At 43.4% G+C, this 16,580-nt stretch overlaps 1 protein-coding gene across 2 annotated transcripts in view; it reads left to right on the top strand.

Moving 5' to 3' along the window:
- The window catches only part of kank4 (KN motif and ankyrin repeat domains 4), a 34,511-nt gene extending 22,409 nt beyond the window's left edge, over window positions 1–12,102 (top strand). For both annotated transcript variants that reach the window (XM_084435854.1, XM_084435853.1), the window contains exons 8-10: window positions 8,186–8,328; window positions 8,514–8,714; window positions 10,326–12,102. In XM_084435854.1, the coding sequence (XP_084291980.1) occupies window positions 8,186–8,328; window positions 8,514–8,714; window positions 10,326–10,445 (464 nt within the window). In that variant the 3' untranslated portion in view covers window positions 10,446–12,102. The remainder of the gene's footprint in view (window positions 1–8,185; window positions 8,329–8,513; window positions 8,715–10,325) is intronic.
- The last annotated feature ends 4,478 nt before the right edge of the window (window positions 12,103–16,580 follow it).

Here is a 16,580-nt window from a genome sequence, read left to right as displayed (position 1 = left end):
ATCAGTGGGGTACAAAGCAAATGTACTATCCATTTTTTTACTGACATGTTTAGTTTGCCAAGTGTTGCTGCAAAACATGATCATTTTGTGATGATGATTCAAAAACAGAAGGCAATATTTACCAGGTCCACGTTGTGGATGCCCCAGCATGTACCTCGCCACATCGACATTCTCTCCCCCTTTGTCAGTGCGAACACATGCAGGCAACCCATGGGCATCCACAGCTTCAATGAAGCACTCCAGAACGGTGGATGCCCTGTTGTTGTTGCTGGCCCTCAGGAACATGATCTTCCGGCTAAATCCATCAATCCCCCCATGTATTACAATTCTCCAGCTGTGAATTGACAAAAAAAATAAAAAAACGTTAATGGATGCAATTTAAACTGAGAAAACTACAGCCCATCATAGCCATGTATTTTTTTCACCAATACAAAAGTTTCACCATGTTCATTCATCATGAGAGAAAAGGATGGCAGGGCCCTTGATCTTCAAGATGAAAGCGCTTTCATTATTTTGTCTCAAGATTCACTCCAGTAATTCACCCCTGCCTCTGTGCCTATTGTACCTAATGAGGTACAATCCATGACTCCATAGTCTCAGACGGACTAAGACAGCTTAAGCAATCCGACTTAAACCTACTCCTGGCATGCATGTAAGGCTAGTCTACTCAACAAGGTCCAATGTTTTTATAAGGGAAAGGCAGTGATGTTATATGCTCATGTTTCAGCTTGACATGTGTCCCCAAGACCCATTAGTAATAACTTTAAATGTATAATAAATATATTTTAATTCGCCAAGATGGCTCTTTTGTGTCAAGTTTTTTTTGTGGAAAAAAAATTCACTGTATTGTGTCATTTTTAAGTCATGTGAAATCAGAGGACTTGAAAGGGAATTCATGCAAAATTGTTCAAATCTGATATTGGCATCTTACTGGATTAATTTATGGTATCCATCGAGATGCCAGAGGGACAGAGGGGCTGGTACGGAGTATGGTCGTCTTGGGGTGGTATGTATTTGAAGACCACGCAGCACAGTCCCAACCGGATCTACTGCTCTGAGTGCCTCCCTTATTCGCTGCTGCTGCACCCTAAAAACACATGGAAAGGTGTTCAACAGCACATGGTCAGTGAAGTAAATAATAAGATAATAATTTGTCTAGGCGGCTCAATGAGAAGAATTCACTATACAATCACTCACCTGTGACCAATGGATATGAGGTAACCGCTGACAATCTTGGAGCCAATGTTCGGGCAGTTGGCTATTGCTTCCAACACCTTTTCCTGAAGTTCCTGGTCACTCATACCACTGTAGGTCTGGCGCACACAGGCCATACTCGGTCATTCTTCGCCTAATGGTGCGGACACTTAGAGAGATGATTTGTGCAATTTCTCTAACTTTAAAGTTTTGCTCCAGGAGGTATTCGAGTTGCTCTTGTGTGACGACCCGAAAAGATGTCCCTCTTTGAACAGGAACAGTCACATTTAGGTTCTCCAGTTTCTCCAGGGCTGTGTGCAATTGGGAGAAGATTTCCTCTTCGTGCTGTAGTGTTCCTGTGGTAGCAAATCTTGAAAGAATATGGATGGTGTTCTCCAGGCGATATTGAAAATGATCGAGATCTGTAGGCGATTGCTGAAGCTGCTCATCCAATCTGTTCAATAGTTCTCCAATTTCTTCCAATATCTCTGTCGGTATCGGCATCTGTTGACTTCAAAAGAATCAGAAATAATAGGAGGTTAATGTTACAGTTTTGATTACAAACAAGGACTGGGGTGTTGTACCGTCTCTAATTCAAGTTACTACAGACAAATATATTGTTGCAATGAAAGCCTTTTGTATGGGATGGGGGTGGTCAGGGTTTCCCCTACAAAAACGAACCAAACAACTGGTCGCTCTAAAAGCTATAATGTGGGTTTGATACCTTTTGAAATGGAATCTGAGTTAAATACAACAGATTGAAAGAGAAGGGCCATGTCCACCCATTGTAACTCACCCAGCCATTGCTAGCGTCGCAGTCCAATAGCAGACACTCACTTGAAGCCTGTCCTTGGTGGTGTGTTACAGACCCTAGGAATGAGTAACCATAACCAGTTAGAAAGTTGTAGGCCCACAATCATCAAACAGCCCATAATCATATTAATACACAACATTTTGTCACATGACATGGAAGAGTTGGCTGTTCTGAGCTGTTGTTTGTTTAGTTTGGGTCAAATGTCAATCACATTTACTGTATGCTGCACATTCATTTTACTTCCCTCAACACAGATGGTGTTTAGTCGGGGTTTTCAAATACTGTAGTGGTATATGATTTAGGTTGTAAACTGTCAGCCCAGTAGAGGGCGCTCCTACGCTGTCCTTCGTGCCAGCGGCAAGTCACTAGTCTGCTTACAGGAAGCGAATTTGCGAAAGGCATGGATGTATTAATAGAACTGGATACAGCCACTCCTTTCACTGACCGCTATCAAAAGTGAAGGCCTATTGAACCGCGCTATCTTGGCAAATTTGACGCGCGAGGAAATTTGCCAAGATGGCGCGGCTCAACAGGCCTTCACTTTTGAGTTCGAACCCTGGGGGCTTGCCGAAACGGCGAGCCCCCAGGCGAGGTTGAGTTAACCAATCAGAGATTAGGGCGGATCATTCCCCTACGTTTCGCTAATTCGCTTACAGGAAGGCCGCAGCCCATGTTAGCCTAGACTAGCCTAGCCAACTAACTCGCGAACTTTTTGGGTATACTCGTTTTAAACAAAACGTCCATAACGCATTGATACAAACACAAAGAAAATTAAACCAAGACAGCCAAATGGTTATCATATTTTACATCCTTACTGATGAAAATTACTTTAAGTATAGGTTATAGCCACGTCCCTGGGCGCCGCCATCTTGTGTCGCATGCATTGTGGGGGAGCTCGCTAGCAAACACTACAACAGCGCCGTGTGAATATGTGTCAATGACGAATGTACTTTGAATAAAGCACAATCTTTATAATCCAGTCCACAAACTTTGCCAACTTCAACACATAAAATGGAAGCGATTATACAGACTAGGATAGTTATCGATGATATTAGCGCTAGCTAACTTAACTTAGAGTCGCTGTGCACACAGCGGTGTGTAACATTAGCTAGCCTAAAAGACAAGTCGTGAAAATGATCTTGTATTATATCGACATTAACGTTCAATCGCATCTTACCTTATGCTTTTGGAGTGTATTCTTACTGCGGCAAGTCGTTCCAAACAAGATACTTGACAAACATCTGAGGTTCGAGTCAGACGCGAGGTGAAGAGGTTAAGTGGTGGAAAAACAAACCTTGTTACCGCCCACTTCCGGCCAATTACAACCTTTCAGGGGTGGAACCACCAAACAAAAGACCTTTAGTGTTTACTGTAGGCCTACAATATAGTACCAGGGTGTTTTTATAATTCATTCTTGGAAGAGCCAGCCCTTGACCGTACTGCATAGATGCATCCTAGAAACAACTTATGTATAATTCTGAAAAACAACAAGCCTCTATTACTTAGCATGTAGAGGCAAAAAGATGTGGCTGGACCCTCACAGACAGGGATTTCTGTGGAGGTTTTGGATCAATTGGTCCATATGCTAAAACAGGAAAACACCGAGTTAACAGTATACCAATTAAAGCAAATTGGGCCCAAAGGGATTAAAAGAAGCAAAACTGGGAATAATATAGATTATTCAAATAACCTTAATTCATTCAATTACTATAAGCATTGTATTTTGCATTTTGAGGAACAGGATGATAGTCTAATAAATCAACATTAAAGATTTGAAAATTGAATAAAAATATGAGTGTTTTTACTTGGTTCTCCGCATCACCCACAGCCTACACGAAGCTGCAGGTAGACTAATAAAACACAAGCCAGTGCATAGCCTACAGTCTATGACTAAATGCACAAGGCAAAATATGGCTCAAGCAGCTGTCATTCTGCAAAATTTAATATGATATCGGGGAAAGCCAAAGAGGGTTTTGTCGGTTTGTAAAAAGTCTTCTTAAGAATCTCTCGCTGTTCGCGCACAGCAGATTATTGTTTAATTCGCACACTGAAGTTCCATATAGAATCTTAACGTCCATAGGCCTATACCTTTTTCCAAGTGAATTGATCGGTCAGCGGGCAGTGCTTCATACATTTTGATCCATAATCTGGAATTTAACCTGCCCCGGAGCAGGTTAGCTCGGCAGCATAAATTACCACAGTGATATAGCACGGTGAAAAGTGAACCACCTTCGTAATACGGATAAAACTGTTTCGTAGTATAGGGCTCAGGATTACAGAATCTAGATTTGAACTGAGGTCTTTGGAAATATTGACCGGGATCATACCACTTGTATTTTGACCCCTCACCATTATTTTTTTATTTATTTTGATATTCTTCAATTTGCCTTCAGCACGAGATTATGTTTTAGCACTTGTTTTAGACAAAAGATGCATTTGAGAATTCACTATAAAAGCAATTAAAGTTGCTTTGGATAAAAGTGTCAGCTAAATGACTAATGAAATGCCTATGTTGTTCAAAGTAATAGAATTTGGAAATGAAAGTCAGTTTCCATAATGATTCATATCCAGCTGCATTATGGAATAGGCTACATATAAAGCCAGAATTGCATGATTTGAGCAGGTCATAACCATCAGTCTGTTCTAACTATTGCTTAAGTTATTTTGTTAAGCACGTGTGTCATGTATTATTCTCCCTGAAAAAAAGTCACACACAAAGTTTTGTCACCACACACACACATTTTTTTTATCATGATGATAATTAGTAAAATTATTTTGCGTTACATATAACTGGGAATTGGTTGGGTCTAGTGATCAGTAGGAATATCTATATGTGATGAAGGTGCGTGAGGGAGTGAAGCCACGGTCAGTATTTGTGCTTTGTGTAGGCCTAATATTAAAATGTATTTTGTTTGATTTTGTACGGCATCTTTTATGATGAGAATTAATGTAGCCTAGGCTTTCTTTTGTTATCTGACATTCCAGGTTGCACAATCTGTTCAGTTTTCCAGTAAAGTTAAGAAAACTAATTGAATGGTGCCAGTATCCCTCTGTCCAGCCTGACGGTCGGCATAGTATACCGTGCCATGTGTCCTACATCTCTCTACATCCACCTTGAATCCATGCTTGATCCACCCTTGCAGTATCAGGATAATCCACCTTGGACTTTTTAAATAACCCAAAACAGCATTTCATCAGGGTTCTGGGTATAGGCCTACCATATCCCAACTTTACAACTGTAGGATCAGGATCAAACGTCCTAGTTTTAAATACCCAATTTTGAGATTTAATCCTATCCAGACCATTCTGATCCAGATTAAATATTTTGATTTATGTTCAAAAACGTTGACTTCTGGTTATGGCCGAAGATCAATGGTTGTTCAACGTTAAATGTTGAAAGGATGTCATAGAATTAACATTGTAGGCTATTAGTGGTTTCATCAACATTTCAACATTGATTCAATATTCAATATTCAATTCCCCCTAACAATATTTCAATGTTGCTTAACTCCTAATTTGCTATCTGGAACATATCTTTATTTGAACACTTTTTAGGCCTGTCATGAATAGGCCTGCGCCTAACCTATAACTTAAAAATATATATAAAAAAATAAAAATCTAAAAGAAAAAAAAGAAAATAATAATAATAATAATAATAATACATGAAACATGAAAAGAAAATATTATTATTGGAGACATTTTAGTATTTTTTATTTTAATTGGCCTACAATAATGCTCAATCGGGAGGGCTGTGTTCACACCGGGCGCGGCGAGAAAATTCGCGCCGCGGGATCAATGAACTTTTGCGAATGTCGCCCGCGTCTGACTCTCTCATCAGGAACACACACACTGATTATGGGGATTAGGGGACACACACACACACACACACACACACACACACACACATACATACACACATACACGCTCTTCTCTAAACAGCGGCAGAGCATTCGGTGACGTCACGCGGAAGTGCGGTGGCTACCGCGATGGTATGCGCAAGCGGTTTCACATACAGCTGCGCTGGTTGGAACGAACGTGTATGTGTGTATGTATGTATGTATGTATGTATGTAGGCTATGTTCGATCTCACCCATACACACACACACACACACATACATACATACACGCGCCACTGAGCTCACAACTCACAACGCAAATAGTCATTCGGTCACGTGAGCTCCCCCATTCATTTAAAGCGCGATCGACTACCGCGCATGTGCGCATGTTTTGCAGTGAGCTCTGCTTGTTCACACGAACGTGTGTGTATGTCTGTATGTGTGTGTGTATGTATATACATACACACATACACACACACATACATACACGTTGTAAGTAAGCTTGAACAAGCAACCAAAGGGCACTTTTCACACCCGGGGGTGGGAAGTGCCACGTTTCGTAGGTGTGTGTGTGTGTGTGTGTGTGTGTGTGTGTGTGTGTGTGTGTGTGTGTGTGTGTGTGTGTGTGTGTGTCTGCGTCTATAGATGTTCTTGGCTGTGGGGGGAGAGGAAGAGAAGAGTAGACAGGTCAATAAACCAGCCTCATTTAGATTAGGTATAATAAACCTCATCTGATCCGATCTGTGTTGTGTGCTGTGTGTGTGTGTGTGTGTGTGTGTGTGTGTGTGTGTGTGTGTGTGTGTGTGTGTGTGTGTGTGTGTGCTCACCTGTCCGTTCTTGCTGCATAGCTGGCCATGGCAGAGCACGCCCTGGATGATGACGATCTGGACACACACACACACACACACACACACAGAGGGATGCGGGTTATAGACCGCGGCGTGGATTAAGTATTACTGTTAAGGACACAGCCCTGCAGTGTGTGTGCTTGTGAGCTCACCGCTTGCTCCATGCCGGCCGCGTCGGAGGATCTAGCGCAGCAACAGTGGGTACTTGACCAGGCGCGAGCGTGGGATGTCCAGGAAGCTTCACAGGTCTGAAGGGCGACTCCAGGCAGGCAGTGCTGCTGGCATTTTCCCTGAGCGGAGGGAGGCAGGGGGTCAGACAGTCAGTGGCGCACAGGCTCACTTGGTCAGACAGGGTGACACTGTAGGTAACGTTAGCCATTTCTTAGAGATTGTTGTAATATCTAGTCCCATGAGCTCAATAGTACATTGTGTCACAGGATAATACAGTCATTGCTATATAATTTTACCTTAAACGATCATGGCATTTTTCGAGGTGTAGGCCTGTTTCCCTCACAGGATGGTCAAACGCCTGAAGAGTCACTCAGAATACCCATGGCCTGAAATGTACGGTACAGCACTTCATAAACGTAAATATAGAAATATACTGTACAAACAGTCTAACGTTAGCATCTAGCCGCGTCTTTGTTTACATTAGCTAAGAGTCAAAAGTCAAGCGACAGATGGACAACAATAAATTAGCTAACGTCAGCTGCCAAACGGATCTCTAAACATATCATCGAACTAGCTTTAGCTCACAGAAGTTAGTTAGTTAGTTAGTCAGTTTGCTAGCTAGTTATACACTAACTAGCAAGGATATGTATACACTAACTAGCAAGGATATATAATTAGGATTGTCTGTAGGCTATATTTGTAGTAAGCTTTACCTGTTTACGTTGGGAAGACGGAAATTTGCTTGTCCTGTCCAGCTGGAACGCACGCAGATGACGTTGCACGCAGCGCGGCCGATTACGTCAGTACGTCACGCGCAGCCATCTTGCTAACTAGCTTAGCACACACACACACACACACACACGCTCAACGCAGTGAGCGAACCGTGGCACATTCCACCCACTCGAGTAAACAAACAAATAAATGAACGTGAGTGTGTCTGTGTGTGCGTCTAATTTTTCACTAAGTTCCACATAGACGCACTCACACACACATAGACACACACACACTCACACGCACACCTTATCTTTGCTAAAGATATATGCAAATCCCAGCGATCTGATTGGCTGATTCCCTAACTATGTCTTTGCAAGGATAAGGTGTGCGTGTGAGTGTGTGTGTGTGTGTGTGTGTGTGTGTGTGTGTGTGTGCGTGTGTGTGTCTATAGACACACACACACACTCACACACACCTGCGAAACGTGGCACTTCCCACCCCCCATACGATCTATCTGTACCGTGGATTCATGTGTCTATGTGTGTGTGTGTGTGTGTGCATGTGCGTGTGTGTGTGCGTGTGTGTCCGTGTGTGTGTGTGTGCCGCAGGCCTGTGTGAGGTGAACACCCAGAACAAGGCAGGGTACACCGCAGTGATGCTGGCCTCTCTAACAGCTGCTGATGGCTCTGAGGACATGGAGGTGGCCCTGCAACTACTGAGACAGGGGGACGTCAACGCCCGGGCCAGTCAGGTACCCCCCCCTCACACACACACACACACACACACACTTACATATGCAAACACTAAGAACACGGTAACCTACTGTACCGTACTACTCATTTCATTATTAATTCACCTGCCCCCCTTCCGTCTCTCTCTCTCTCTCTCTCTCTCTGTTTCTCTCCTGTCTTCCCATCTCTCCCTCTCTGCCCGTAGGCGGGTCAGACGGCGCTCATGCTCGCCGTGAGCCACGGCCGTACCGCCATGGTGCGCCTGCTGCTGATCTGCCAGGCCGACGTCAACATCCAGGACCGCGACGGTTCCACCGCCCTCATGTGCGCCTGCGAACACGGCCACGCCCAGATCGCCAGGCTGCTGCTGGACTCGGCCCACTGTGACGCCAGCCTCGCGGATAAGGTGACGTGCGCGCACACGCTGACACGTGAACACTCCCAAGCGCTCATGGGTAGATAGAAGCGCGTATATGTACTGCACATAGGCATACGCCTCTGTGTATGTGGACCCAAACAGGGAGGCACACATCTAGTTTAGCGTTTGAAAACAGCACAACACTGCCACTGACTGGATACCAATAGTAAGTGCACCATTTTATTACTGTAACAAGACATAGAGCATACAGTCAAATAACTCATAGCTGTGGAAGAACAGAAAATTGCCATTCTCTCTCTCTTTTTTCATCTGTAGTGTTGAGGTAAACTGTGACACTCTTGGGCTGTAGTGTTGAGGTCGTATAACTGGGACATTCTCTTTCTCTTTTGGTCTGTAGTGTTGAGGTAGTATAACTAAGACATTCTCTTTCTCTCTCTCTCTCTCTCTTTTGGTCTAGTGTTGAGGTAGTATAACTAGGACATTCTCTCTCTCTCTCTCTCTCTCTCTCTCTCTCTCTTTTGGTCTGTAGTGTTGAGGTCATATAACTGGGACATTCTCTCTCTCTTTTGGTCTGTAGTGTTGAGGTCGTATAACTGGGACCTTCTCTCTCTCTCTTTTGGTCTGTAGTGTTGAGGTCGTATAACTGGGACATTCTCTCTCTCTTTTGGTCTGTAGTGTTGAGGTCGTATAACTGGGACCTTCTCTCTCTCTTTTGGTCTGTAGTGTTGAGGTCGTATAACTGGGACCTTCTCTCTCTCTCTCTCTCTCTCTCTTGGTCTGTAGTGTTGAGGTCATATAACTGGGACCTTCTCTCTCTCTCTCTTTTGGTCTGTAGTGTTGAGGTCGTATAACTGGGACATTCTCTCTCTCTCTTTTGGTCTGTAGTGTTGAGGTCGTATAACTGGACATTCTCTCTCTCTCTTTTGGTCTGTAGTGTTGAGGTCGTATAACTGGGACATTCTCTCTCTTTTGGTCTGTAGTGTTGAGGTCATATAACTGGGACATTCTCTCTCTCCTTTGGTCTGTAGTGTAGAGGTCGTATAACTGGGACCTTCTCTCTCTCTCTCTCTCTCTCTCTCTCTCTCTTGTGGTCTGTAGTGTTGATGTCGTTTAACTGGGACCTTCTCTCTCTCTCTTTTGGTCTGTAGTGTTGAGGTCGTTTAACTGGGACCTCCTCTCTCTCTCTTTTGGTCTGTAGTGTTGAGGTCGTATAACTGGGACCTTCTCTCTCTCTTTTGGTCTGTAGTGTTGAGGTCATATAACTGGGACATTCTCTCTCTCTCTCTCTTTTGGTCTGTAGGGTTGAGGTCGTATAACTGGGACCTTCTCTCTCTCTCTTTTGGTCTGTAGTGTTGAGGTCGTATAACTGAGACATTCTCTCTCTCTTTTGGTCTGTAGTGTTGAGGTCGTATAACTGGGACCTTCTCTCTCTCTCTTTTGGTCTGTAGTGTTGAGGTCGTATAACTGAGACATTCTCTCTCTCTTTTGGTCTGTAGTGTTGAGGTCGTATAACTGAGACATTCTCTCTCTCTCTTTTGGTCTGTAGTGTTGAGGTCGTATAACTGAGACATTCTCTCTCTCTTTTGGTCTGTAGTGTTGAGGTCGTATAACTGGGACCTTCTCTCTCTCTCTGTACAGGATGGGCAGACTGCTCTGTCTGTGGCGGTCCAGGCTTCCCACAGTGAGATAGTTGACCTTCTGAAGGCCAACTCTGACGCCAGCGCCTCCGACCCGCCCACCACCACTGCCGCCCAGTAAGCCAGCCACCCCTCTACCCCCCCCCCCCCCCCTCGGACCCCCATGACTCCTGACCCAGGGCCCTCCCGTACCCCGAATGACAAAGGCTGTATTCACCTCACTGCCACTGTCTCCCCCCAAGGGTTCACAGGCCTATCAGACCCCAGTCCACTGAGCCTGAGAAAAGGAAAATAACCCACATACTTCACATTCCGTGGGAGGTCTAATATGAACTGCTTGGCTGATGCCACGGCGACCATGTTGATTGGCAGGGGATGGGGGAGGGGCTTGGAGGTGGCTGCTCTCCCCAACATCAAAAAGCTCTTCAGGCAAATCTATAAGCACATGATCTACCTTCAAAAACCTGCCATTATTATTGTTTTGAGATGTGGTTTTCTCTGCATTTTATACCATTGACATTATTATTCTTTTGTATTTGGACGTAAGCCATTATTGAAATCATAAAGTCTGAATTTTATCACAACAGAATATTATCAGATACGATGCTCACGCCAACTGTATTTATTTTGTATTGCACTTTGTTTTACTCTAGTGGACATTGTCTTTGTACATAATCTTGCCCAAGCCATGCTTTCATCTCCCCAACTTGTCCATTGCCATTGGATGTCTTCCAATATGAAGGTTGTACAGAAAGGTGCAGCATGCCAATAGAACACCTGCTCGCAATGATTCCCCTAAAGCTACTACCACAGTATGTTGTAATACTGTTTACTTCTTAACAATCTACAACTCTCTCTTCCAATCTAATGTATCTCTCGTCTGCCTGCTTGTATGTTACAAAATTCAAATCATGTACGCAACCTACGGCTACATAATGCACAAAGAATGTCAGACCATGACACATTCCAGATCCCATGTAGCAAGCCTGCGCGTGCCATCAAAGGACCAGGGTTCGAGGGCACCGCCTGTATGCACGGTAGCATTGTCACAGTGCCAGAGTAGAACGATAGTAGAATGACCGTGAGGGTTCTACATACTTACACCTCTCTTCTATGTCTTCTTCTGTACCGAGAAACTAGCTGAAGGTAATTTGAAGTGGATGGAGAACTATCATAGAAATTCTACCTGCCTACCTACCTGTAATAAATACGTAACTGTCAAGTGGTTATGCGAATGGTCCATTTAAAAGATAGCTTTGTCCAAGCAGATGTGTTGTAGTGTACTGACTGTACAAGGTGAAGTGGTGCTTATGTCTCTCCTGTTAACGACAACTTTGACCAGGAGACACCTCTACGGATACCTCCAGTATATGGATACCTGTAGATACAGTATTGTGGGAAAATATATATATGTCTGGTGTTGTCTGACATTTGCTCTTAAATATATTTAGTATTTATTCAAAATGTTATATTTTTACAATATACGTTATATGCATGGGCCAACATCCAATGATCTTGTAGGAATTTAATATGGAGGTGGGAACAAGGTGATTGGTTTCTCTTCAAGCAATGTGGCTTCTCATTGGGTGGGTGGTTCCATGCTTGTCTGTCATTGGACAAGCCTGTGGTCAATACTGTCTGAACAGGGCTGAATATATCTGCACCTGATGGACCTGTATTGCATCACTCAATCAGATGCTGAAAAGGTGTATGTCTGTAACATGCTTACTATCAAATGGACTTGTATACCGCCCAAACCGGAGTACTTCTAAATAAACAGAAAGCTTTAATACTGGTGCACCATTGTGTCATTTTCATGTTTTTTACCTCTGCCCCAACTACGGTGCAGGGCGAGAGGTAATGTTTTCAGTGGCGTGTGTTCGTTTTGTTTGCTTGTTCGTACGTCCATCTGACCGTGAGCAGGATTACGCAAGAACTACCAGACCACTTTTCATGAAACTCGGTGGAATGGTGTATCATTGGCCATCTTAGAACCCATTACATTTTGGACTGGATCTGAATCACAGGGTGGGTCCACAAGCCGCCCAAACATGGCCGGCCATTCACCTCCATTTTTTTGGATTAGGATAACGCAAAAACTTCCAGACCAATTTTCATGAAACTTGGTAGACGGGTGTAGCATGGGCCACCTTAGAACTCATTACATTTTTTAATGGATCTGAATCATGGAGTGGGTCCACGAGCCACCCAAACATGGCTGGCCATTCACCTCCATTCATTTTTTTTGTTCAGGAGTGAACGACTCCCCCCTTCATTGTCAAAGGGGGGAATTGAAACGGCCATATCTCAGAAGGTCACAGAAACACGGCTTTGGACTGGCACAAAGCTCTCGACCTAACAGATGCAGAAATGCCAAACATGTCCTGCTCCCACGCACGTGCACTCGCACAGAAGAACGGAATGCATGCATGGCCGGAGGTCTGTGCTCTTTTTCCGCCATTTCTAGTTTAATGACTGTGATCATGACCGGACCATGATGAGACATCAGCCTCACCACAGCTAAATCTTTTTATGTCATGCATGAATGGAGGATCAAAATCAGTTTGAATGAAAATGCTAAGTGTATTGTGTACAGTATATTCCCTTGAAATATTTGAATATGACAGATGAGCACTAGACAACAGAGCTCCTGGGTGAAAGCATAGGGTTTGAGTCCTGAGATCCTGCATCACGGGTTCGAGTCCCATATATCGCAACCCTGCCTAACGGCAAGTAAGTGTAAATGATGATAGATACCCCATACGCTCACATATACATCTATCCAAGACTCATGGGTACAATGGCAGTGAAAACGTCAATGTGCCTTAAAATAGAAAACAATTTGAATCCATTGTTACCCTGAATGATTATTTATGTTGAAAGCTTTGCTTTGACCTCAAAGCTCCAGGGTGTCTCAAAGCTCAAATGCAGGTGATGTTTCTGCTGTGTATTCATGCACTGTTGCTTCATTATGATGATCGACTATAGCTCCAAGCGTATGCGTGGCACATTGCAGGTAACATGCCTAGAAGGTACCATGCATTCATTGCACTCTGAGGTTTGAATCCCACATAATCCTACAATGCCTCTCCCATAATTAGCAGTCAGCTACAGTCAGCCAAACTTCAATCCTTCGCCCTGCCACGTGGTGAGAGCAACAACGACAGTGTCAGCAGCGGTAAAATAATTCTACAACCCGCAACCATGAGGGGCAGTAGAGAACTGCTACAGGGGCAATAGGCTACTAGGTTTCTCTGACAATCTGGTTGCCGTTGCTTATAATGTAGGCTACGTTTCTCAGTTTGACCGGTCTGAACTGCAAACTGCTTTTTTGGATTAGCCACAGCAGAGGCAGTAGCCTACATAAAATTGTTTATTTGAGGGGCTATCATTTTACCAACTGATCAGACTTCATTCATTCTTTAGATTTAAACCCAGAAACTCAGAAATCCCTCCTAATTTTCAACCCCTATTTCCAACGATGCAGTCAGAGACATTAATTATACAATCAATAAATAGTACTAAAACAGTGAGGACTATTTCATTTCAATCTGTATTTAACAACGCATGATACATTTATTCGATTCAAGGGACAATAACGCTGTCATTTGTCCCATCGGGCTCCACATTCTTGTCCTCTCGCCCCCCCACTCCCTCTCCCCATACAAGACAAACCAATATCTCCTCCCATGAGCTGTTGCCACAGGAGGTTGGGATCCAAATACACAGAAAGTAATCTGCACGTTCCTAGGGCAATGTTGGGCCAGTTGCCACACTGAGTGAGATCCAAACACACATTGCAGGAAAAAAACCTGAGCTTGCATCTCTCTGAGCCAATGGTCCCCCAATGGTCTTCCATCATGTTAAAATATGATTTTCAAATTAAGCTACTTTAGAAGAAACATTTAGCTGTTGTGGAATTTGAACCTTTTTGTTGTTGTTGTTGTTGTTGTTGTTGCAGAAATGCATCCTGCACTTGTCAGGCTCAAATGCCACCACCTGGGAGTTTTTCGTCCTAGCACCTATCCATCATTTCTACACATTTTTTAGATGAACACGATCACATGTAATATTTGTTTATAGCATGGCTCACTGACTGATCCAAGAGCTCTTCCTTATGCCCATCCATCTTATCTAAAGACTGTCTCTAACATGCTTATAATACAGTGAACTTGTTATAAATTGTACTTCTTAATAATCATAATAATAGAAAAAAACCACTGGTAAGAAATCAGTCTTTCAACAGCTCTATTGGTGTCTCTGTAATGTGTGCAGTTGTCTTTCCCCCTCCTTCCGCTGTTCATCTTTCCCCCTCCTTCCGCTGTTCATCTTTCCCCCTCCTTCCGCTGTTCATCTTTCCCCCTCCTTCCGCTGTTCATCTTTCCCCCTCCTTCAGCTGTTCATCTTTCCCCCTCCTTCCGCTGTTCATCTTTCCCCCTCCTTCCGCTGTTCATCTGAGCTGCCTGCCTCCTCTGGCCTCTGTACGCCTCTGGGAGTTACCTGAGGTGAGCTGAGGAAATTACGTGTGTGTGTGTGTGTAAAAATCTCAGTCTTAGTATTACTGGATCTCAGCGCTGCGTTCGACACGGTAGACCACAACATACTACTAGGCCGACTGGAAAATTGGCTGGGAATTTCTGGTACAATGTTAGATTGGTTTGAATCCTACTTAAAGGACAGGGATTATTTTGTGTCTATAGGCAATTACAAATCTGAGCTGACAAAAATGACCTGTGGAGTTCCCCAAGGCTCCATCCTGGGGCCTCTTCTGTTCAACATTTACATGCTCCCACTAACTCAAATTATGGAAAACAACAAAATATGTTACCATAGCTATGCAGATGACACACAAATTTATATCACTATATCACCAGGAGACTATAATCCCATACAAGCGCTGAGTAAGTGCATTCAACAAATCAATGATTGGATGTGCCAGAACTTTCTCCAACTAAACAAAAATAAAACTGAAGTAATTGTCTTTGGAGCCAAAGAAGAACGATTAAAAGTCAGTGCTCAACTTCAATCAGTAATGCTAAAAACCACAAACGAAGCCAGAAATCTTGGTGTAGTCATGGACTCAGACCTGAATTTCAACAGCCACATTAAGTCAATTACAAAGTCAGCCTACTATCACCTTAAGAATATATCAAGGATCAAAGGATTTATGTCCCAGAAGGATTTGGAAAAACTTGTCCATGCGTTTATCTTCAGTAGACTCGACTACTGTAACGGCATGTATACAGGTCTCTCTAAAAAATCGATCAGACAGCTGCAGCTGATTCAGAACGCTGCTGCTCGAGTCCTCACTAAGACTAAGAAAGTGGAGCATATCACACCAGTACTAAGGTCTTTACACTGGCTTCCTGTCTGTCAAAGAATTGACTTTAAAATACTGCTGTTGGTTTATAAAGCACTGAATGGCCTAGGGCCAAAATATATTTCTGATCTGCTCATATGCTATGAACCATCCAGACCCCTCAGGTCGTCTGGCACAGGTCTACTTTCTGTCCCCAGAGTTAAAACAAAACATGGAGAAGCAGCATTCAGTTTTTATGCTCCACATATCTGGAACAAACTTCCAGAAAACTGCAGGTCTGCTGCAACTCTTGGTTCTTTTAAAACAAGCCTGAAGACTTTTCTTTTTGCCACTGCTTTCTAAGAGGAGCTATGTTTATCAGTATACTGCACTGTAACTTTTATTCCTGTATTCTATTTGTCCTGCTTTTTGTTTAAATATCTATAATGACTTGCTTTTTGTTTTAATGCTTTTAATTTGTCCTGCCTTTTGTTTTAAATGTCTATAATGTCTTGCTTTTTGTTTTAATGCTTTTAATGTCTCATGTAAAGCACCTTGAATTGCCCTGTGGCTGAAATGTGCTATATAAATAAACTTGCCTTGCCTTGCCTTGTGTGTGTCATGATGAGATGATGACAGAGTGGAAGATAATGTCCAAGGTGTCCATGGGGTTTAACGGTGTAGTTTGACGTGGAGATCTTGAAAGCATAGCACTACCTCACCAGCAGATGGCACTGCTGCTACAGGGTATACGGACCAGTGTGGTTGCGCTTCTGACCTTGGATGGGAAACTAATGAAACGCTCTTCATTAATTGCATAGTCAAAGGAAAGGAGTCATGCTTCCCATTCTTTTACAGCAAGGATAATAGTGAGTGATACTGGGCTGTCTTCTGAATACTAAACATGCCTGGTCTTTCAGACAGGTAAAATGGTTTAATAGAAAAGGAGGTTGCACT

The sequence above is a fragment of the Borostomias antarcticus genome (genome assembly GCF_949987555.1).
Source record: "Borostomias antarcticus genome assembly, chromosome: 3".
NCBI classification, from domain to species: Eukaryota; Metazoa; Chordata; class Actinopteri; order Stomiiformes; family Stomiidae; genus Borostomias; species Borostomias antarcticus.
The sequence above is the reverse complement of the archived record's forward strand: the minus strand, read 5'-3'. Positions and strand labels throughout refer to the sequence as shown.